Source organism: Nuphar pumila, chromosome 14, assembly GCF_984573655.1.
Source record: "Nuphar pumila chromosome 14, dmNupPumi1.hap1.1, whole genome shotgun sequence".
NCBI classification, from domain to species: Eukaryota; Viridiplantae; Streptophyta; class Magnoliopsida; order Nymphaeales; family Nymphaeaceae; genus Nuphar; species Nuphar pumila.
The window spans coordinates 12,688,231-12,712,727 of record NC_143262.1 but is presented as its reverse complement, the minus strand read 5'-3'; the positions used below and the strand labels follow the sequence as shown (position 1 = coordinate 12,712,727).

The 24,497-nt window shown below is 36.3% G+C and overlaps 1 protein-coding gene across 2 annotated transcripts in view; it reads left to right on the top strand.

Annotated features, from left to right (window-relative positions):
* The window catches only part of LOC149816408 (biotin--protein ligase 2-like), a 62,773-nt gene extending 38,812 nt beyond the window's left edge, over window positions 1-23,961 (top strand). For both annotated transcript variants that reach the window (XM_089986592.1, XM_089986593.1), the window contains exons 7-10: window positions 860-905; window positions 2,731-2,800; window positions 2,902-2,978; window positions 23,673-23,961. In XM_089986592.1, the coding sequence (XP_089842718.1) occupies window positions 860-905; window positions 2,731-2,800; window positions 2,902-2,978; window positions 23,673-23,718 (239 nt within the window). In that variant the 3' untranslated portion in view covers window positions 23,719-23,961. The remainder of the gene's footprint in view (window positions 1-859; window positions 906-2,730; window positions 2,801-2,901; window positions 2,979-23,672) is intronic.
* The last annotated feature ends 536 nt before the right edge of the window (window positions 23,962-24,497 follow it).

Genomic DNA, 24,497 nt, shown 5'->3' with positions numbered 1-24,497 from the left:
GAAGAAGATGGAGGAGGAGGTCCAAGGTAGGTACATCTCTCTCTCTTCTTCTTCTCCCCTCATGTTGTCGAGGGTGGGAAGGGGGAGTTCTGTAATCCCTGAATGAGGGTTTTGTGAGAGAGGGAGGAGGGGGATTATGCATTGGGTCTCATTCTTCCTCCCCCCCCCTCCCTCTCTCTCTCTCTCTCTCTCTCTCTCTCTCTCTCTCTCTCTCTGCTGCCAAGGGCGGGAAGGGGGAGGTTTGACAGAAAAAAAAATGAGTGTGGGTTTTGGGTTGGGTCTTAGTTGGACCCGACCCACAGTCCCACGTACCCATGCCGCACCCGGTACCCATACGCATGTTGGGCTGTATCGACACGGGTATATGGCCTGATTAGCCATGTCCCGGTAACATAGGTGCCCTAATTGTTGTGTACCCGAAATTACAATTTCTCATCAATATTCATGTCCATTACTTCTCTTGCCTCTGCTTTTGTTTTGTAATGAGAATTTTTTTATCTTCGGCATTCCACAAGCAAGTTGGACAGTAATGTGCATATGTGGGTTGTCATAGCCTTCCCTGTCTTGGTCTTAACAACCTAATCGCTGTAAATTAATGCTGAAAAACAAGAAAAGAGATGAACAGAAGCACACTTTTACTAGATAAATAATGCACATTATGGCAAGCATGGTTCCACTAATGTAAGTACTGGAGAATGTTAAATGTGTTGCCTTGGATCAAGTTAATTGTTTGTGATAATTAATTTTGTGGAACACCACATGGTTGTGCTTGTCAGTCATGAACTACTAATGTTCTTTTTTAAGCATATTATTGGTATGTAAGTTATACAGCTTATGTTGTTTTGACATATTTCTGCAGGATTCCAAGCTCTTGAAATTTTGTACTACAAAAACTGGATGCACAGGTGTTTGTTTCTAACTTTGGTTTATGATTTTAGATATGATCTTTTTATTTTCCCTTTTTTGTTCTTTAATATCCTAGATATCTTTCTTAACCATGTGAAAGGCTGTAGGTCCTTGTGCCCCATCTTAGTTGTCTAGTTCTCAAATAATTGAATGCATGACAAGCACCAGTAGTACACATGCAAAAGGACACTAATAACATTTATGACCTATGAAATATTACTGTATGATCCTTTTACTTACCTACATGTGATGTGATTGAATATGAACATGTACTTGTACATGTAAAAATTAACCATCCATATATAGCATGATGCAGCTATACAAAGCAGTGAACCAGTATAAGGTTAACTTATTACAACTTATGGTTATGAGGCAATCAGGCAAAGGACTCAAAACATCATAAATACCATAGTTTGCATTTTACATACCCACTTAAACTTAGATATGCTTGCATGCCTAAGTTTGAACAGTAAACTTTCAAATGTGACACTGGTAAGACTGCATCCAAGTCTGAAGGGAGAAGAAAGTTAACGTCAACTTTTTAGTAGTGCTAGTATCTCGAATTCAACATGGAAATATGGTAGAGCATGGTACCAATATAGCCTCGAATTCTTATCTCTTCATTTCACTCTTGTTCTCAGCCCTACTTAAGCCTAATCAGTTATTAGCTTGACAGAGTATCTTTTAATAAATATAGTAAATTATCACATGTAATCAATACATAAAATACCTAGGTCATGTGAAATACTTACATTGAGATCCTGGATGAGCCTCAGTTCAAACTGTATATCTAGCTGGCTGTAGGCTCGAGTCTTTTGGGCTTGGGCCCTAAAGATAGACCGAAGCCAGGTTCTCAAACCCATTGTGCTAGCCCAGCTGAATGTCCACCACTTTGCATCTGGTAGCCTCTGACACCCAGTCTTAAAAATTCCTACTTACAGCTGCTATTAAAGTGTATATGGATGTTTTGGTCAATTTACTGTAGCAGGGGTATTTTTGTTTTTCTTCTGTATACAGATTATTGAAGTTCTTTTTGGGTGTATATTTGTCCGTTTTGATATTAAACAAATTCACTATATGTAAAAGTTGTGGGGTAATGTGAATGTGCACCCCTAACCGTGTTTCATCTTCTTCTCTTCTCTTCCTTCCCACTTGTCCTTCTATTCTTTCTTTCTTCCATTTCGGTATATTATCAAGATGTAGAATGGATATTTTAGGAACAGCCTCTTCCTTTATTAAGTTTTGCAATCCTCGTGCAGACCACCTGTTGCTTTTAAAGAAATCTGCAGTTCTTTTATCCTCTCCTGAGAATTCATAATCTTCCCCAGGATCTCAATGATAGTCCTATTTCTGTGGAACTCCATTGTATCCCTTGTTCTTTTAAATGATGTTTGGTTTTTGGCTAAAAAACTTTAATTTACGTGCATGATAAACGAAGTCTGCCGTAGAGCATATCTGAATTTTATTCCTTAAATCAGGAGTTCTTAAGTCATCTCTTTGAACAACCTGATAATTATCTGCTCCCTCTTGTCATTACTGCAACGAAGCCTCATCTACTCTTAGCTATGAACCTTACCAATCTTATTTATGAAGAGAATGAAACACACCTTCAGGTTTTACTTCTGTAAAAGGTATCTGATGCTCACTGTGCCACATCTAGACAAAGCCTTTACACTTTCTCCTTTTTACTTTGTTTTTGTGTAGGGCAGAAATAGTTGTCTATTCCTGACAACAGTTTTTCTGGTGATCATGGCTGCCTGGAAAAACATATTGGATAAAACTGAGAAATGTAATCTTGTTCCTTGTTTTCCACTATGTTTACAGTGGGCAGAAAGTTGTCATAGAAGAAAAGCATAACAACACATATCCAGAAAAGTGCGTAGTTACCATTCAGGTGAGAAGAATGAATACATGTTCCACAAACCAGGCTATACTTCACGCATATACCACCTTTTGCCTTTTCATTTTTTTTTGTAATTATTTGCCTCAATTCAGGGTTTGACTTCCTCTGGATATCTGTTGGCTATTGATGATGATAATAAGAAATATGAGCTTCATCCTGATGGAAACAGGTATAAATGTTTATTTACATTCTATTACTAGTTCTCTCTGTTAAATGTTTGACCATCGATAGAAATTTAGTGAGCATGTATCATTCCTATGATAAAAGAAATTTTTGCTCTAAGTTTTAAGAAATATACTGCCTATTTATGTTTGTAAAAACCTAGTTCTCAACATTATTAAAATATATCATGAAATGTCATGATTGTAGTACCTAATGGTCTCTGTCACATGGATTATGGATACGGGAACAGGACACAATGTGAATACAGTTGGTATCACATGGCAATTTTCAAAACCTAGGACATAGGGAGGCTGCCTCACAGACACAAAAATATGCACAATATGTATATATATATAAATATATATATATATATATATATGTATATATTTATATTTTAATCTATAGCAACAAAATATGAATAGCATCTCATGCACAAAATTCTAAGCCACTATAATTAAAATATTAAATAACAAAACTAAGTTAAAATTGAAATGTAATGTAATTAAAATATTAAATAACAACATTGTCTATGAAGTGTCATGGTGTCTCTGAGTGTCATATTGTGCTGGCAAGGGATATAGATGCTAAGTGAAGTGTCTGTGTGACATAGCGAATGGTTGCTTCTATAGACCAAAAGGACAAAAAGGCTTGGGTCATGTGTAATCTTAAATGCATAGATGAGTTTTTATTTAACAAGGCTTACCTTTTACATATTTAAGGCATTAAGTTACCAAATTAACCAAAAAAAATGAACAAAGTCCTTGTCCAAGCCTAGTTCTTGTAGAAATTGAAATGTCATCCATTGATGTGCTTGGTATTTTCCTACATGTTTTTCATCACTGGAAGGTTGTCGATCATATACCATTGTTAGTTTCTAAACTCAGGTATAAACAAACTCAATTTTGAACTACAGAACAGTTTTTTCTAGACTGTCCTATTGTATAAACCCTGATTACTAATAAAACACGTAGACCTCACTCACACAGGTGCAAAATTCTCTTTTGGGTGCAAGTCGTACTGCTATAATTGTTTGTGATTGTTATAAATTGCAATTTTCAGTTCATCTACAGATAACTGTGTTGGCCTGGACTCTGCAAATATTTGTGCATCCTTCCATATTTGCTGCAGTTTGTCATGTGGATATTTTAAGGAAATATGCATAAGTACGAAAATACTATCCAAGGTTTTACAAGATTCCAAACATGTAAGTGCACATGCACAAGTCCTATATGGGACAATACAAAAGATCAACAAGATATAAAAGGCACTCAAGAAGTAAAAAATATAATCTCTTATTGATGAAATGCTTCCCAAGAAGCTTAAAGAAACAAGGGGGAACACCCCTATATTTATACACAAAAAGCAAGAGGTAGGGGACCCTTGGGAGCTCCCAAAAAGAGTCGTTGGGAGCCCCAACGACTCTATGGTCAATTTGACAATAGAGCCCCTAGGGGCCCCTTGATATTACAAAAAGAAGAAAATATAAATAAAGAAAAGAAAAAAATAAAAATAACTGTTTTTAATAAATAGTTTATTACATGAGTGAAATGACTAAAATGCCCCTGTGGGACATATATATAAAATCTTAACACCCTCCCTCAAACTTAAGGTGAAAACACCTAAAGTTTGTTGAAAAGAAAAAGAAAACGTCGGGCAACAAGGGGCTTACTGAAGAAGTCCGCAAGTTGAAATTTTGAAGTGACAGAAGGCAACTCAATAGTTCCTCTCAGGAATTCATCACGAACATAATGTCAGTCCATCTCAATATGCTTGGTGTGATCATGAAAGGTGTGATTGATGGCAATGTAAATTGCGCTTTTATTATCACAACATATCTTTGAAGGGTTGGAGATGTCAATACTCATATCCTTGAGAAGATTTTGTAACTAAACAAGTTTAATAGTTGTAGTTGTCATAGCTCTATATTCGGCGTCGGTAGAAGATAGTGAGACCTTCTGGTGCTTCTTGCATCTCTAGGCAATCAGAGAATCTCTTAAAAAAACACAGAAACCAGTAGTTGAGATTCTATGATTAGAATTTTTTCCCCAATCTGCATCAGTGTAAGCAAGTAAAGGTGATGTTTCAATATTAGAATTTTCATGATGTATATCATCTATAACTTCATAATGATTCAATGAATCACCGTTAGGATATATATCCTCCCTTTGGGAAAAGATCATACAAAAACATATAGTCAATTTCCTCTTTCTTATTATGATTTTTAAAACCATTTTCATCTTCTAAGTGTCATATCTTTGGAAACAAAAAGTTTGTTATTTTTAAAATCAAAGCATCTCTATCTTTTTTTATTTCCACCGTACCAATGAAAACACACTCAATCACTTTTGAAGACAACAATATCTTTTGTGTAAAAGCACAAAGCATTTACAACAAAAAAATCATAAGTCATTGAAGTCAAGTGTTATTTTGAGAAGTTTCTTCATAAGGAGAGATATTTTTCAAGGTGGATGATGGCATTCGATTTATTAAATAAGTAGAAGTTAAAACGGCTTCGACCCCAAAAAAATTGAGAATATTTTTAGAAATAAGTAATGTTCTAGCAGTTTCTACAATATGCCTATGTTTTTTTTTTCACTAGCCCATTTTTTTGTGGTATCCTAGGTCAAGACCTTTGATGACAAATTTCATTTAGCTTTAGATAATTTTGGAAATCATTAGATAGATATTTTCCTCCCGAATCCGATCTAAGAATAAATATATTGCTTTGAAATTGATTTTTAACTTTTATGCAAAATTCTTTAAAGAAATAGAAAACTTCCAATTTAAGATTAAGAAAGTAGATCCATACATACCTAGTAAAATCATCAATAAAGGTTACATAATATGAGTAACCACCTTTAGACTTAATTAGAGATGGACCCCATACATCTGAGTGCACCAATTCAAAAGGTCTTGTTGAAACAAATGTTCTATTTGGAAATAGAATAGATTTCATTTTATCAATAATACAATCTTTGTAAGTCATATATTTTTCATTACAAAATTTGTTCCCAAAAGAAAAAGATACATTTTAGAGTAGCTTGGATGTCCAAGTCTTTTATGCCAAGTTTCAATACTTTTATCTTGGACATAAGTACAAAACGAATTTAAAGGAAGAGATAAATAATTCATAAAGTAAAGATCCTCCTTCCCAATCTGCTTCCCGGACCGAAGATCCTACACAAAGCAACCATTATATGAGAATGATATTTCACATCCATGGTTGATAATTTGAGAAACAGAAAAAAGGTTTAAATTTATTTTGGGAACGACTAACTTTTGGAAGAAAAAAAAAATGAAATTTTTTGGAATCTAATGTTCTTCTACTCTTAATTTTTAAAAAAGTTCTATCGGCTGTAGAAACACAAGATACATTTGAATTGGTGTATACATTGGTTAAGGGCTTTTCATGGGGAGTTATATGAAAAGATGCTCCCGAATTTAGAATCCAAGAATACATACCGGGTGAGGATGTAGAGGCAATGGCGACACCCAATGTAGAATAAGTTGCCTTGAGAATTTGTTGGAGAGCTATGGAAATTTGTCGAAGTGTGTCTTTAAGATCTCCACTCTTGTCTTCTTCTTCCTTCTTGGTAGTTGATTCTTCAACAGAAGCAACCTTATGCTTGAAAGTTTCATTTAACTTTGGGCAAGCGGGTTTAATCTGACCTGACTCATTACAATGATGACAAATAATCATTTTCCTTCCTCCATTATAGTTATTATTGTTACTATAGTTACTTTGCTTCTCAAAGTGTGGAGGCTTATATGTTTTGACACGGTTGCCAGATTTAGATACGGCTTAGACTTCATCAAAACTTTTACTCATGCCAAGAGGAGTTTCTTCTTGGATAATTTCATCAATAGCATCTTCCAAAAAAAGGGGAGTAGATCGATGTAAAAGAGAAGACCTAACTTACTCAAATTCGGGACAAAGCCCAAATAAAAATTGAAAAAATCTTTCTTGTTTCATTTGTTTTTACCTAAGTTCTAGGTCTTCAATGGCAACCCATTTAGGCTCTAGGAGTACTAATTCATCCCATAAGAAATTTAAAGTAATATAGTAATCTTGGATACTTATATCACATTGTTTAGTGGTTCTCACGTTTTCTTGCAAGAAATATGTTCTTGCAAGATCCTTTTGGATATACATACCCTTCATAAAAAATGACACAAAATTTTTCAATATTAGCAGATACCATGAGTTTTATGTTTTTCATGAGCCATGCAAGAATTTTTGCATGATTATTCTCCCAATCTTATTTTGATGATCTTCAATAGCCTTGATACGAGCATCTCCCTCTAGAGCTTTCTCTTGACCTCCTATCTTTGTGAGTTGGGGTTTATTGAGATTGTACGTTGTTTGTTCACGGGTCTGGATATGGATGGAGGGTGCCTCAATTGCGCTTCTCTCAAAGATCATCCTCTGTTCCCTCAGTTTTCAAAGACCAAGAAGGGGTTTGATCTATTGATGAAGCATGGCTACCAGCCCTTTAGGGGTCTTGGGAAGGATGAGGACGACATGTTGGAGCCTATCATTCCCGCTCAACATATTACTGGTGCAGGATTGGGTTTTTCTGGTCAGGCATATGGCAAGCAAACTACCTTCATCAAGGGAGCAGAATGAGGAGAATAATGCCAGTGTGGAGGATTGTTTTCAGCAGCTGCCGCCCCTTGCTCAACGCATCTTCTCTTTCTTCATTGACAATAACCTGAAACACATATTCTCACATGGTATCAGAGCAGGATTGCATCTGACTTCAATTCAAGGGTGTGAAACAGATTCCAGAAAGTGTCTTGAGAGATTCATTTTCTGTTCCAGGTTAGTAAAAAAAAAATTGTCTTCTATTTTCTTTATCTTTCTGTCTTCTCTTTCCTCTATGTTTTCCCCTTCTTCTCCATATTTTTCTCCCAACGTTATCCTTAACATAATCATCGATCTTTAATTTCAAAATCAAACTTCTGATTTTTTTTTTTCGATTCAATCTTTGGATTTCAGATCTGATTTTTTACCCATCTTTCTCGTTGACTCCAGATCTGATTAGTGCATCGGATTTGTTCCTCCAGATCTGTTTCTCTTCTTATTGCCGGCGTCAAAATTTCTCTTATTTTTTTTACCAATCTTTCTCGTTGATTCCAGATCTGATTAGTGCATCATATTTGTTCCTGTCTTGCACCCTGAAAGAAGAAGTGTATATGGAGCAGCCTCTTGGTTATGCAGAACACAGTCCCAGTACACATGTTTGTAAACTCCGAAGATCCATCTATGGGTTAAAGCAAGCTTCTCATTCGTGGTTTGATAGTTTCTCACTCAAAATTCAACGGCACGGGTTCCTTAGGTCTCATCTCGATCATTCACTGTTCATTTTTCAAAATCATCAAGTGCACACTTTACTTCTCATATATGTGGATGATATTATTATTACTGGAAACTCTACTGAACATATAGAAGCTACAAAAGACTTGTTGAGTCGGCAGTTTAAGATGAAAGATTTGGGTGTTTTGCGTTACTTCTTGGGGGTTGTGGTCGATCGGCATGACGGATATCTTTTGTTAATCCAGCACAAATATACATTAGACCTATTGGATAAGGTAGGTATGAAAGATTGCAAACCGTTGTCCACTCCTAGCGTACTTAATCACAAGCTTAGCTCACAGAATGGGGAGACATATGGAGATCCTAGGCAATATCTAAGTCTTGTGGGTATGCTTCAATATCTCACCTTCACTAGACCAGACATTGTGTATGCAGTAAATCAAGTCTTGCAATTCATGCATGACCCACGCACAGGACATATGAATACAGTTAAGAGAATTCTTCGATATTTAAAAGGAACTCTTGGAGATGGACTAGCCTATCATCAGTCTAAATCTAAGGGTGAGAGACATTGACTTGTTGTATATGCAGACACCGATTGGGCTGGAGATCCAGATGATAGACGGTCGATTTCTGGGTACTGTGTTTTCATTAATGGAAACTTAATAGCATGGAGTAGCAAGAAACAACGTGCAGTTGCACAATCCAGCACTGACGCTGAGTACCGATCCATGGCAGCAGCTACAGCAAAGGTTACATGGTTGAGGCATCTCTTGACTGAAATAGGAGAAAATATTCTGCCCACTACCCTTTTATGTGATAATCAGAGTGCCATAAAGATTGCCTTCAATCCTATTCACCATAGTCGCACAAAGCATATAGAAATTGATCAGCACTTCATCCGGCAAAAGGTAGAAGATAGAGAAGTGGAACCAACTTACATTTCGACGACTGATCAAGTGGCTGATTTGTTCACTAAGGGGCTTACGAGCATACGGTTTTGGTTCTTGAAGAACAAGTTATCCATGGTGCAAGACCATGCACAACTTGAGGGAGGATATTGAGATTGTACGTTGTTTGTTCACGGGTCTGTATCTGGATATGGATCTGGACCCCTGAACCGGATGACCTTATGTAACATTTATGTAACGTCTTTTGTATTGCTGTCATTATTGGGTCTGTCAAACCCGATCCGGGTCCGTCAAACCCGATCTAAATTGTAACTTATATAATATGGAAATATAGGGCACAACAATGTGTGGAGGATTGTTTTCAGCAGCTGTCGCCCCTTGCTCAACGCATCTTCTCCTTCTTCATTGACAATAACCTGAAACACATATTCTCACAGGGTTCGGGAATAGTACCCATCACATAACCCCAAAGTTTTTTCCCTTTGAGGTCATTCTCTATTGCGGATGCCCACATCATATAATTCTTACCATTGAGCTTGAAGGAGGGATCAATCTTAGTTTCCATTATGTGTACAAGAGATGGAAGAAATGAGAAAGAAAGAGTGTTGTCACACACACAACCTTTTGTCGGCAACCTCTTTTATCCAAGAACACTATGGCTCTGATACCATGTAAGAAAATATGCGGAAGCACGAAAATACTAGCCACTTGAAGGCTTTACAAGATTCCAAACATGTAAGTGCACATGCACAAGTCCTATATGGGACAATACAAAAGATCAACAAGATATAAAAGGCACTCAAGAAGTAAAAAATATAATCTCTTATTGATGAAATGCTTCCCAAGAAGCTTAAAGAAACAAGGGGGAACACCCCTATATTTATACACAAAAAGCAAGAGGTAGGGGACCCTTGGGAGCTCCCAAAAAGAGTCGTTGGGAGCCCCAACGACTCTATGGTCAATTTGACAATAGAGCCCCTAGGGGCCCCTTGATATTACAAAAAGAAGAAAATAAAAATAACTGTTTTTAATAAATAGTTTATTACATGAGTGAAATGACTAAAATGCCCCTGTGGGACATATACCTATAAAACTGAAAATAAATATTATATATATATATATATATAAAATCTTAACAGATATGTTATCAAATTTTGGTGAAGTTTATTCCTTGGGAAAAAAGAGGGAAAACATAAAAAGGAAAAGAAGTCTGTTCTTTCCTTCCAACTTGATTCAAAGTCACCAAGCAGCTCATAACACCACAGATGTCATCCACTGTTTTAGCAAAGACTTAGATAACATTAGGGCAGCATGCTTTCAGATGTTCTGGATTTGATTTCCTTATCATCTGGGAGATAACCTCATCTGATCTATGATCCTAGCACTAGGTTTGGTGGCTTAATGTTCATAGGCATCTTAATTCATTTTGTGTTTTCCTTCTAATTTTTTCCACATGGTATTGAGGTATTTCCCTTTTTAAGTAAAACTCTGAGAACAAAATTTAGCAGTATTCCTATTATGTTTATAGTGTATGAAGATTTAAGATTTGATGCATGACTGTAAACAGTTCATGGCTATTGATTGTGATTAAACTCCGAGGACATGGCATTGGATAGAAATGATTGGAGGAGAAGGATTCATGTGGAAGACCCAGAATGATTTTCTTTTTTGGTTCATATCGCCGACCCCAATTGTTTTGGGATGAAGGCGTAGTTGTTGTTGTTGTTTGTTGTTTGTTGCTTGTTGTTTGTTGTTTGTTGTTTGTTGTTTGTTGTTGAACTGCTAATTGAGGGCCAAAAAGTAAAAAGAAAAAAAAGGTTAAAATATTGTTGCACTTTAAATGGTAAATGGGTGGATTGTGTTATGCTGGATTACTCTGAAAAAAAAGGATAGTTCAGTGTATAATAAGTGAAATCTTTTATTTGGGTTGCATTATGGTTTCATGCCGGATCAATCAACAAGACACTTCATGTTTCCACTTGCTTCCAACCACTGTCACCGATATCAACGATATTTTGAAAATATCACGATATTATCTGCTATTTCAAGGTAGCCGATAATATCGGGAATATATCGCGATATTTTGAAAATATCGCAAGAAACAAAATATCACGATATTTTTTGGGAAAATAATTTTTTTATTTTAAGTTTGCATTTCTTATTTTTTTGTTTCTTTTATATTTTAAAACCTTTAAAACATGTTTTTTTATATTTTTGAAAGAAAATTAATGCAAAACTTATTATTTTCTTAGTTTTTCTGTTATTTATATTTGTTTCAATTTTTTAAACTCCTAAGATTTTCCCGAGATATTCCTAAGATTTATCAACTTTTGAAAATCTCTCCAAGAAATACCCTCTTCGAGAAATTACCTTTAACGATACAGGTGACTATGCTTCCAACTAAAGAGGGGCTTCTTTTCAGCCAAAGTAGGCTTCGACAAATTAATATGCTTACAACCCACAAATAAGTGTATTGTTTTTATGCCTAATCCAGAAAGATAACGATCTCCAAAGATTTGACTTTTCCTTGCAGGAGTTACAAAACGCAACTTAGTTGTCTGCTCTGCTCTTTCAACTTAGCTGGCTTCATGCGGTATGGAACCATTGCGGGAGGCTTCGCTCTCGGGGTCAACTCAATCTTATGGTCGACCTCACGTCTTAGTGGAAGACGCTTTGGCAATTTCGGAGGCATCATCCTCGAAACTCCTCCAACAGTGGGGTTAGGGTCGGCGGCACTGTTGCTTCCATCTTTCCTTCTTCTGCACATATAGCAACTAAGAATATTTGCTCCTCATGCTTGACACCCTTCTTCAGTTGTATCGCTGATAACACTGAAGAGTTGTCTTTCTACGTAAGACACTGCAATGTGTGGGACAGGTTTGGCCCCATGATCGTCAACATGTTAAACTTTGGCAACATCATAACATTCTGGCTCCATAGAAACTTCATACCCAAAATCATTTTAAAATTGTCCAGGGGCACCACAGAGAAGTTGGTTTTGCTGTTCCAACTCCCCACTTGGATAGCCACTGTAATGAAATATGCGGAAAAGTAAAGAGTGCTCTAAGCACTTACAACATCCACTAATGAACAAACAACAAGGGCTAATACCCAAACCCAAAGGAGACAACACAACATAAAAATATAAATGCCTCTTATTGAAAGAGAGAGAACTCTCAAGAGTGAAAAATACAAGAGGGGTTCACCCCTATTTATACACAAAAGGAGGAGGGGAGGAGTGGCCATATGGCCTTAAAAGAAGAGCCACCTAGGGGCTCCCATGGAGTCGTTGGGAGCCCCCAACGGTCACAAATGTGACCGTTGGGGGCCCCATCGACTCCATGGTGGGGCCCCTATTAGGTGGACAAAAAACCAAAAAAATAAAAGATAAAAAATAAAAAAAGAAATATACAAAAAGAAAGAAAAGAAACAAGTACCCCTATCGGGTACTTGTGAAATGACTAAAATACCCCTATCGAGTATTTTAGATTATACAAATATATATGTATATAAATATATACATATATATGAATTACATATATTTTAACACCCTCCCTCAAGCTTTACGGGGATATAACCGAAAGCTTGTTAAGGAGAAACAAAAACCGAGGAGTTGCAAGAGCCTTAGTGAAGAAGTCCGCCAACTGGTACTCTGATGTGACGTAAGGTAGTGCTATGGTTCCTCTTAGGTATTCATCACGAACGTAATGGCAGTCCATCTCAATATGCTTAGTACGCTCATGGAAGGTGTGATTGCTTGCAATATAGATTGCGCTTTTGTTGTCGCAACACAGCTTCGAAGGAGTAGAGATGACAATGCCCATATCATTGAGGAGGCTTCTTAGCCACACAAGTTCCATGGTTGTAGTGGCCATAGCACGATATTCTGCTTCCGTCGAGGACAAGGATACTTTGTGTTGCTTCTTGCATCTCCAAGAAATCATAGAGTCACCTAAGAAAACACAAAATCCGGTAGTTGAGACTCGGTCATTGGGATTTCCTCCCCAATCTGCATCAGTATAAGCAATTAAATCAAGGGACGAGGCAGAGGAAAGAAAAACTCCCTTAGTTATGGTATTTTTGATATATCTGACGATCCTTAAGACTGCACTCATGTGCACAGTTGTAGGTGCATGTTGAAATTGACTGACAGAGTGAACGGCATGAGCAATGTCTGGCCGTGTGATGGATAAGTAGGTTAGAGACCCAACAAGTTGCTGGTAGGGAGTAGGATCCTCGAGAGGTGTTCCATCTTCCAACCTTAATTTTGCATTGATGACTTCTGGGGTTTCTGTCTTCTTATCGTCGGAAATACCAGATTTGGAACAGATGTCAGCAGCAAGTTTCATCTGAGAGAGAATGTACCCTCGAGGAGAGTACGCCACTTCAATTCCTAAAAAATATCTTAAGAATCCAAGGTCAGACATATCAAAATTTTCTTTCAAAACCTTTTTAATATCATTAATGCCTTTCTCATTACTTCCTGTGATGATCATATCATCAACATAAAGTAGTAAAATAACTACTGAAGACCCTGCACTTTTCACAAACAAAGCAGTGTCAGTATAACATGAACGAAAATTCAAACTTGTCATTACATTACTAAATCTATCATGCCAAGCCTTTGGGGCTTGTTTTAAACCATATAATGCCTTTTTAAGTTTAAGAATTTTATTTTTACCAATACATACTCCTGGTGGGGGATCCATGTAAACTTCTTCATTCAATTTGCCATTTAGAAATGCATTCTTAACATCGAGTTGATAGATAGGCCATTTTTTCACTGACGCAATAGCAATAAGAGTCCTAACACTAGTCATTCTAGCAACAGGTGCGAAGGTTTCTTCATAATCTATACCATATTCCTGAGCATATCCTTTAGCTACTAACCGTGCTTTATAACGTTCTAATGAACCATCACTCTTGATTTTAATTTTGAAGACCCATCTACATCCTATTGATTTCTTTCCAGTGGGTAACGAAGTTATTTCCCAAGTTTTTGCTTTTTCAAGGGCACTAAGCTCTAAGTTCATGGCTTCAACCCATTGGGGAATATTTTTGGCCTCATTATAGTGTGAAGGTTCATGAAATGAATGCAACGCAATTAGACATGCTCTATATCTAGGAGTTAGGGACTCATAGGAAACAAACCTATTAGGAGGGTTGGAGATCCGACTGGATCTCCTTAAAGATGTTTCTTCAATGTTGGATCCTTGAGAGTATTTTTCTAAGGCACTTATTTGAGTTTGTTGACCACGCCTAACATATGTTTGGATTGGTCTATTATTCTCATCTATAGCATTATCAAGAGGAATTTCCTCTAGGTCATTCAAAGACTCATTAGAGATTTCCTCTTCTTGAGGAGTCTCATCTTCTTGAGATAGAAGATCAAATAAAAAAGTATATTCACTTTCGTCAATATCTTTAGTTTTCACAAAACCATTTTCATTTTCCAAAAATGTTACATCTTTGGATACATAGAGTTTGTTATTTTTCAAGTCAAAACATCTAAAACCCTTTTGATTTTCTCCATAACCCAAGAAAACGCATTCAATAGCTTTAGGAGATAATTTGTCCCGTTTATGAGTAAGGACAAAACATTTGCATCCAAAAACTCTTAATCTATTGAAGTCTGGTGTTCTTTCAAATAGTTTTTCGTATGGAGATGTATTCTGTAAGGATGAAGATATCATTCTATTTATTAAGTAAGTTGAGGTTAGGGCCGCTTCGGCCCAAAAATTCTTTTGAATTTCTTTGGAAATAAGGAGTGTCCTAGTGGTTTCCATGATATGTCTATGCTTTCTTTCGGCCAAGCCGTTTTGTTGGGGAGTCCTAGGACACGATCTTTGATGACAAATTCCATTTACTTCTAAATAGTTTTGAAATTCATTTGATAAATATTCTCCACCCGAATCGGATCTAAGAGTAGAGATATTACTTGAAAATTGATTTTTAACTATCATATGAAATTTTTTGAAAAACTCAAAGACTTCGGATTTTAAATTGAGAAAGTAAATCCATACATACCTAGTGTAGTCATCGATGAAAGTGACATAATAGGAGTATCCTCCTTTAGACATGACGGGGGAAGGACCCCAAACATCCGAATGGACTAACTCAAAAGGTCTTTTGGACACAAAAGTTCGGTTTGGAAAAGGAGTAGATTTCATTTTGCCAAAAATACAATTCTTGCAAACAAAATGTTTCTCATTACAAAATTTCTTTCCAAATGGAAAGGAGTACATTTTTTAGAAACTTGGATGTCCAAGTCTTTGATGCCAAATATCAATATTTTTATCTTGGACATGGTTACAAAAAGAGTTAATGGGGAGTTTCAAGTTGCTCATGTAATAGAGATCTCCCCTTCTATGGCCTTGCCCAATCAGCTTCCCGGACCGGAGATCCTGTATAGAGCAATCCTTAGTTGAGAAGGAGATTTTACATCCATGATCGCATATTTGAGCAACAGAGAGGAGATTTAAATTAAGTTGAGGTACAACTCTCACGTTTGGCACAAAGAAGTCTTTTGAAAAGTTTAAAGTTCCAAAACTTTTTACTTGTAAAGATGTACCATCGGCAGTTGAAACATAGGAGTTTTTATAATTATTACATAAATCGGAAAGCTCATTTTCAAGGGGGGTCATATGAAAGGAAGCTCCAGAGTCAAGGATCCAAGACGACATACCTGGAGGAGAGGAGGAAGCTACGGCGGCACCCGAAGTTGATGGAATCTTGAGTAGAGTTTGTAGTGCCTCCGATAGTTGAGCAAGAGAAAAAGAGTCTGTTCCTTTGATTGCTTCCTCTTTCTTTTGAGTAGCTTCTTCAACGGAAGCAACTTTATTTTTTGGTGCTTCATTCAACTTAGGGCAATTAGGTCTTATATGACCTGGTTCTTGACAATGATGGCAAATGGCTTTTCTATAGTTGCCATTATAGTTATTTTGCCTTCCAAAATGTGGAGGTTTGTAGGTTTTCATATGGTTGCCGGGTTTAGATACGGCCAAGACATCATTTCCTCCTTTAATCATGCCAAGACGGGTTTCTTCTTGGCATATTTCGGCAATGGCATCTTCCAAAGGAAGAGGCTTTGATCTATGTAGGAGGGAGGATCTAACTTGTTCATACTCGGGCCTAAGCCCATGTAAAAATTGGAAAAAGTGTTCTTTTTCCATTTGTTCTCTCCTTAATTCCACATCTATACTAGAAACCCATTTTGGTTCTAGCAAGGATAACTCATCCCATAGAGGGCCAAGAGTGCTAAAGTAGTCCCTAACACTCATTTCTCCTTGTTTGATAGTCCGGATTTTTTCTTGAAGAAAGAATTGACGAGCAAGGTCTTTTTGGGTAAACATACCTTTCATGAAGAACCATGCTTCATTTGCCATCCGAAATTTGGCAATGTTGGCGCAAATCTTAAGCTCCACATTGTTCATGAACCAAGAAAGAATCTTGGCATGCTTACTTTCCCAATCTTCTATTTTAGATTGGTGATCTTCAATGGCCTTCATGCGGGCATCTCCTTCAAGAACTTTTTCTTGATCGCCTTCCATCTTAGTTAGTTGGAGTTGTGGTTCCGGAATGGTGCCCATAACGTATCCCCAAAGCTTTTTCCCTTTGAGGTTGTTTTCCATGGCGGCGGCCCACATCATGTAGTTGGATCCATTGAGCTTGAAGGAGAGATCAATCTTTTGTTCTCCTTCCATAATAATCACACTTAAAAGGATAAAAGAAGAGAGAAACAACAAGAAACAAATATAGCTACACAACTAGCTATATTAAGAAGAAGAGCATACACAAGGCTCTGATACCATGTAATGAAATATGCGGAAAAGTAAAGAGTGCTCTAAGCACTTACAACATCCACTAATGAACAAACAACAAGGGCTAATACCCAAACCCAAAGGAGACAACACAACATAAAAATATAAATGCCTCCTATTGAAAGAGAGAGAACTCTCAAGAGTGAAAAATACAAGAGGGGTTCACCCCTATTTATACACAAAAGGAGGAGGGGAGGAGTGGCCATATGGCCTTAAAAGAAGAGCCACCTAGGGGCTCCCATGGAGTCGTTGGGAGCCCTCAACGGTCACAAATGTGACCGTTGGGGGCCCCATCGACTCCATGGTGGGGCCCCTATTAGGTGGACAAAAAACCAAAAAAATAAAAGATAAAAAATAAAAAAAGAAATATACAAAAAGAAACAAGTACCCCTATCGGGTACTTGTGAAATGACTAAAATACCCCTATCGGGTATTTTAGATTATACAAATATATATGTATATAAATATATACATATATATGAATTACATATATTTTAACAAGCCACATCTCTTGCTTCACCAAGGATGGGCTTGGCCTCAGAGTTCACCGTTTTGATGGTCCTTTGCTTTGGCCCGGGCTTCAAGCCCAACCACTCTGCCTCTTCTCGCAAGACAAAGTTGTGTGTGACCCTGAAGTCTACTATTGCTGAAGTAGACTTTTCATTTGTAATGACTTTGAAATATATCAGCTCTTTGTTAACCTGCATGTTTTCAACTACGCAACTTCTAGCTGGGTTGATCGACCGCATGACTCCCATCCGCGGTTGTATGGTCTCAGTATCACTACATTCTGCCTGCGCAGCATTGGCATGTCCATCGTCCTTCACGAGGCGCTTTGGGCACTGTCTGACGATATGCCTATCGCCACAAAACCAACATGTCACAACCATATTCTTATTGTTGTTGTTATACTTTGTGTAGTTATATTTCTTGTCGAATTGGTGGCGTGTCGACGCTTCACCTTTGTTGTCGCGTCGCTCATCCTTTTTGCCTCCGTGGTCAGGCTTCTTACCGACTTTGGTTGATAGGGTGAAGGGTTTACACACTAAGTGTCAACTATGCACTCGGCCGTCACATATGCATTTTCCCAAATACGGGGGTTACTCTTTTCCACTTCAGACTGTGCTCATAACTGAAGTCCCACAATGAACCAGTTGAGCTTGTCCTCTTCTGGCATGTTAGGCACCTTTAGCATAAGCTTCTTGAACGTTCTGACATAATCTTGTAACGAACCAATATGTTTAATCGCCTACCATCCTATACGCCTGTCTCTGCGCATTCTTCGGCATGAAGTAGTTGCGCAGCTCCATTTTGAATTCGTCAAAGGTGTCTATCACGCATTGACCCCTCTTCATATCACTGCGCTTCCGCCTCCATCGAGTAGAGCTGATGCAACCTTGATCCTAAGATCCTCAAGCATCACATTTTGAATGTCCAAATAGTCTTCTACTTGAAACAAGAAGTTCTCAATGGCCTTGCTGTCGCGAGAACTACTGAACTTTGCTAGTTTTGGCGCATCAATCCTTGATGGCCTCTCACTGTTTCTCCCATTTAGGGTCATTGTCAGCTGCAATGTGTGGTTCTTCAACTGAAGCTCCCCTACTTCAGTCTGTAAGTCGGCCACTGTAGTTGTCAACGAAGTGACCTGTTCCATCAACAAGATCACCTGCTCTTACAGGCTCGCCATTACATCATTCAGTCCATCGAATGATTCAACTGCGCATGAAATCATTTCTCCGTGCGAAGTCACATCTTCCACCAGCCTGTTGACAGTTGCAGTCATCTACTCTTGGCCCCGAGGTGAACCCATTTCCTCAGCTTCGGCAGCTGTCTTGCCTTTGGTGTTGCGCAAGTTTTGATAAGGCGCCACGATATCTTGCTCACAAATTGTAGTCTGTCGGTGCGTCTGTCGACACCGACTCTGGAGTCCCTTCCCCAGCACGAGAATGGGCTCTAGTACCACTTGTCACGGGCTTATTTCCTTCAATAGGCCAGCGCGGTGCAACGGTCCTTCCTTACCGCTGCAAACGTACTTGTCAGCTCGCTTGCCAGTCGCGGAAGCTTGTAATCAGAGTGCAAGAGAGAATAGAGGGAGAAAAATTGCAATCACAAGAAACAATCACAACGAGGGTGAACAAAAGAAAGCTCAACGCATTTGATTCATTCACAATTTTGCCCGCAGGCTATTTCAGTTCAAGTATACGGGTTGCCCCTTCGGGGTATTGATTCACCTTAACCGAGCAGCTTACAACAGACTCAACAAAAGCAAAACAGACTCTAGACGCAACTTTACAATGTAAGTCACAAGGGAACAATTGGGATCTTCAATATTATCAATACTTGAGAACCTGAAAATAAAGCTAACAAAATATCCCAACTATACACAAGGATATATATATATATATATACATAAAACATAAAAAATGATTTTAAAATTAACTATATTAGTTATATATTATAGAGAGAGGATGACCAAACATACCAAAAATACAATATATATATAGAAAATATCCAAAAAGACGAGTGTTAAGACAAAATGTTTTTAATAATCTTAAGCACAGAATTTTAAACATAATAAAAAAGGTTTAAAAACAATTTTGAAAAAATCAAAAACATATATAATACTAATTGGAGAATTTTAGTACAAAAGCACATGTTATTAAGTAATCATGCATGCATAATATCCCAATACCTTAAATTGAGAAAGTAAAACATACTATACCAACTCCATAATCATGCATAAGATGTGAAAAGTCAAAAACAGCCAACAACAAAGGGGAGTTAACTTCATGCATTTAAGATAATCAACACATATATATAACATGTAGTCATATTTAACACATAAATATAAACCTTTAAATATTACGAACAAGAACAAAAGAGAACAATTAAACAAGACAATTCATCAAGGAGTTAAATCCACACAAGGAGAAAATAAAATATTCATGAAAAGGGTTTTTCAAAAAAGTAGCATTCCATACAAATGCCCAACAGAAACAATGAGAAAATTTAGAATCCCACATATAACAAGGTTTAATATCACAGATAAACATAATTACAATGAAGAAATTCAAAATCCCAATAATAAAATATTCAAATACCATATAGTGAAATGGTGATATTCAAATATCACCACCAAAGTCCACCAAATGGATACACAAGTGGACAAATAAAAAAAACTCATAATGGAGTTCCATTCACAAAAGAAGAGAATTAAATTCATGCATACTACAATGTGTACAAGATAACTAATATGAGATATATACATATCCAACATGCAATTAAAGCATATTTAATGCACATAATGTATAAAATTGTTTTTAAAAAATAACGATTTTTCATACAAAAACACATGCAAGAAAATATTTCAATGAATAAATATTTTTCATATAAGGGCAAACGAGTGGTAAACATTAAAAAAATTTATGGGGAGAAATTTTTAAAAAATCCCACAATAACAAAAAGAATGATATTTTTAAATGTCAACACCAATTTGCTTACCACGAGCAACCATCTCTTCAACCTCCAACACAAAAAAACGTCACAATTCAAGTGTATCAGCGCATAGGACAAGAGATCAAACACAAATGTCAATAACCATACCAGTGACCATACACTAGCAATACTGCTTATTGGACAATTTAAGCAAACAATAACATAAGCTACAACGGGTGCACATAACTCACCGCAACCATAGTTGTAAAACTGAAAAACAAAAATCTCTTATCCATTAAAAAATAACACCCAAATAAAAGATGAGTAGAGAAACCAGCGAGGTAAAGAGAGCTTGTAATGAAATCAAACTAATATCATAAAAAATGATTTACAAATCAAGGCAAGTTTATTAAATTTTACAAACTTTCAAAACACCATAGTTTCAAAAATAGATAGTCATCACAGATAAACATAATTATAAGCATCAATCATAATAACAATGACCAAATATACAAATGAGTAATACAACACACTCACAGAACCAAATATCAAACAATTGTCACTTAGAGCCAAACTATAAGCCGACAATCTAAACTGACGAAAACTGAAGTGCACACAACTCACTCCAACAAACATCTCTGGTTTAATAAAAGCAACATGGATTCAAAGACCAATCAACTATCAATCAGACCCAAGACAAGTATCGACACGACACTTAAACTTGGTAATTCATACTGATAAGATGACTTGAGGTACACACATAACTTACTTCAACGTCTAACTTCGACCCAACAACACGATCAAAAAAGAAATAATGCATTATATAAAATTATGTGATGGACAAAACAAATGTCATAAAATGGTGATATAAGCACATAAAAACCAATTTCCAAATAAGAGAGTTTATGCATAAGAATCGATTTGAAAAAACAAAGTTCTCAATCAAACCCGATATAGATATATAACTCATGTGCAAAACAAGATATCAATTATCTTCTACAAGCAAAGGCAATCAAGATTATATCAATAACAATGGTGAATGATCATGACCAATATAAGCAAGCTATATAGAAAGATAGCTCAATTTAGAGCATAAGTCTACTATGGGACAACAAATATTAAGGAAAAAACACATATAGAGATTCTCAAAGAACCATATATAAATCCAAGAGCATACATAATCACCACCAATCAATCATGAATACTCAAAGCAATAAGATAATCTAATAACTTATACCCACATATCCTATAAAAAAACTATGAAAATTAAAGTCAACCATTGAAGCCACATAATCATAAAAATATGGGACATGACAATATCAATATGAGAGCATACAAAATATCCATGGTATTACCAAAGAATTTAAAATCATTATGACTCAAGGTATACATCATACAACAATCTGAAGTTCTTAAGGAACACATTTTTTATATAAAATTCACATAATATACCTAAAAATCTTGTTTTGACACATGCTTAAAGTCACCAATGATCATTACGATAATACATAAAACAAAAAAATTAGTATTTTGCAAACAACATGAATAAGCATAGTATTTAAGATTTTTAAGAAACCACATACTCTTGCAAAATATAATTTTCATGACGATATTTTTCAAAAAATCTACATATTCATAATCAAAACATATATTTTAAGTAAACATGCTTACACAAAACCATATATCAAAAGACAATAATTTTCACAAATTCTAATTTTAATTAATTTGAAAACATATTCATTTTTTACATATTTAATAAATAGCCACAATATTTCAAGCACATTTTTAAATATATACCCTAAATATTTAAAGTAGAGAATCCAAAGAAAATACATACCGGAATACGAGAGTTTCGAGTCCAAGTACATCACTTCAAATATTTCTCTTGAAGCACAAACACGAACAAAATACCAAGACCAAGATGCCTTGCTCTAATACCATGTAATAAAGTGTGTGGGAGCCTCCAATGAGAATGATTCAATCACGAACACATGATCACCAAGAAAGAATATAATGCACAATGGCCCAACACAAGCACAAAAGTGCTAAATAGTCTCAAAAGAGACAACACATACAAAAAATTTGTTTATTGATGAATAGCTTTTAGAAAAGCTTTTGAATACAAAAGCCTTTGAGCCTTATTTATATACAAATGAGAGGAGACCAGGGGGCTCCCATTGTATCAGATATGCCCAATGCCTATAATTGGTGCAATGACAACAATACCCATGTATGAAATGACCAAAATGCCCCTGTGGGCAGACTAAATTACATCAAGATATATATATATATATATATATATATATATATATATATATATATATATAGATAGATAGATAGATAGATAGATATCAGTGTTTTATGTCGAAACAGTTCAATCCAAAGTGCATTTCCTTGTATATGGGGTCAGATTTAGCAATTGAAGCTCACAACTTTGTTCCTGCTAGATAATATGGTATTAACAACATGACCAATATATGTAATTAATGAAGTGCGCTTCCTGGAGGAATCCTCTTAAACGTGAAGCTCCTGCACATGCTCCACCGGTAAATGTAATGTAACATATTGCATGTTCAACCCATTTTTAAATGATTAGGTGTAAGGAATGATATTGCACATTCAAGTCACTCCTGAATGAGTGATACCAGCATGCTTGTTGCTTTTTCGTTTATGATTATACTTTAGATACACTCCTTTTGTCTGGTCAGCAGTGTTGTCCGTCCAAACTCATGAAACAATGAAACATGGAAGTTTTCACAGAATATCAAAATGTAATTGGATGGTCTAGTGTTTCATCTGACTTCAATAGAGTTTGGCTATACTGGTGTTATGGCATTTTAAGATACAGGTATGTTTTTATGTCAAATCAAAGGGTGAGAACAAACTTGAAATTCTAGCTTTAGATGCTATGATGTTTCTTTAACTGTGTTCAGTTTTTCTGGCCTCCCTGAGTTAGTGAAGCATTTTCCTAAAGAGAACGGTAAATCGGGTTTATAACTTTTTCTTTTATAATTTCTTCACCATGAAGTTTTCTAGACATCAAGTGCTGTAAAGAATGGTTGTCCCACCTCATTGTACACCTAGCTTGTCTTTTTTCTTTCCTTTTTTTTACCACTGCTAAAGTTTTCCATTTAAATAACTGCTGTAAAAAATAGTTTAGTAGCAAATCAGTGTACAATTAATTGAGGATTCACTTAATATTCATGTTTTTTCTATAGCTTTGACTTCTTCAAAGGGCTAATCAAGAAGAAGATGGAGTCTTGATGCTGGTATTCTGTGAATCAATGTACCTCATTATTTATGGGTTATCGAAACTCTTCTTCTTGGGCAATATTTTAATCCTACAATGTCTAATTTCAGTTGGACTGCATTTATCTTACTACAAAACAATAATCTGCAAGAATTGTTAACATAACAGAAACAAACAGGAGTTAAGATTATGGTTATCTGATTGCTCATTATGGCTTCAATATAACTCTGCAATTATTCTGTTTTTGTGCTTTCTAAAATTTAGCAAATGCTTCATGTTTTCTTTTCAAAATTTCTTTTGATGAATGGAATATATGATCGTTATTTTCAACTTCTACCGAGTGAATGGCGAAGTTTTATTTAGAACCCCGTTCTAGGCAATGTAGCTAATAACTGTTTGATGCCATAAGCAGCAACCACTGATTTGGCACTAATATTTCACCTGCTACTGTCTATACACACTCAAATTTAGCAGGCCATGGATGTTGTCATGATTGATTCTCTTGCTTTCTGAATCATCTTTTTGTGGTAGTGGCTCAAGCATGGCATGGGTGGCCAAATAATGTTGGCTGCGCGGCTCGTGATTGTGGATGCATGTCCGCCATGAGCACTGTGATCCATCTGCTCATGAAACACATCAATAACAGTCTGTGGGAGGGAAATTCATGGCCAGGCACACCACTTAGCACTACTTGGCTGCCTGTGTCATGCTGTGGCACCTATACCCTTTGCATTGTCATATTTTCATGGAAATGCTCTTTATGAAGATAAAGTTGAATACTTTTGGCATATGG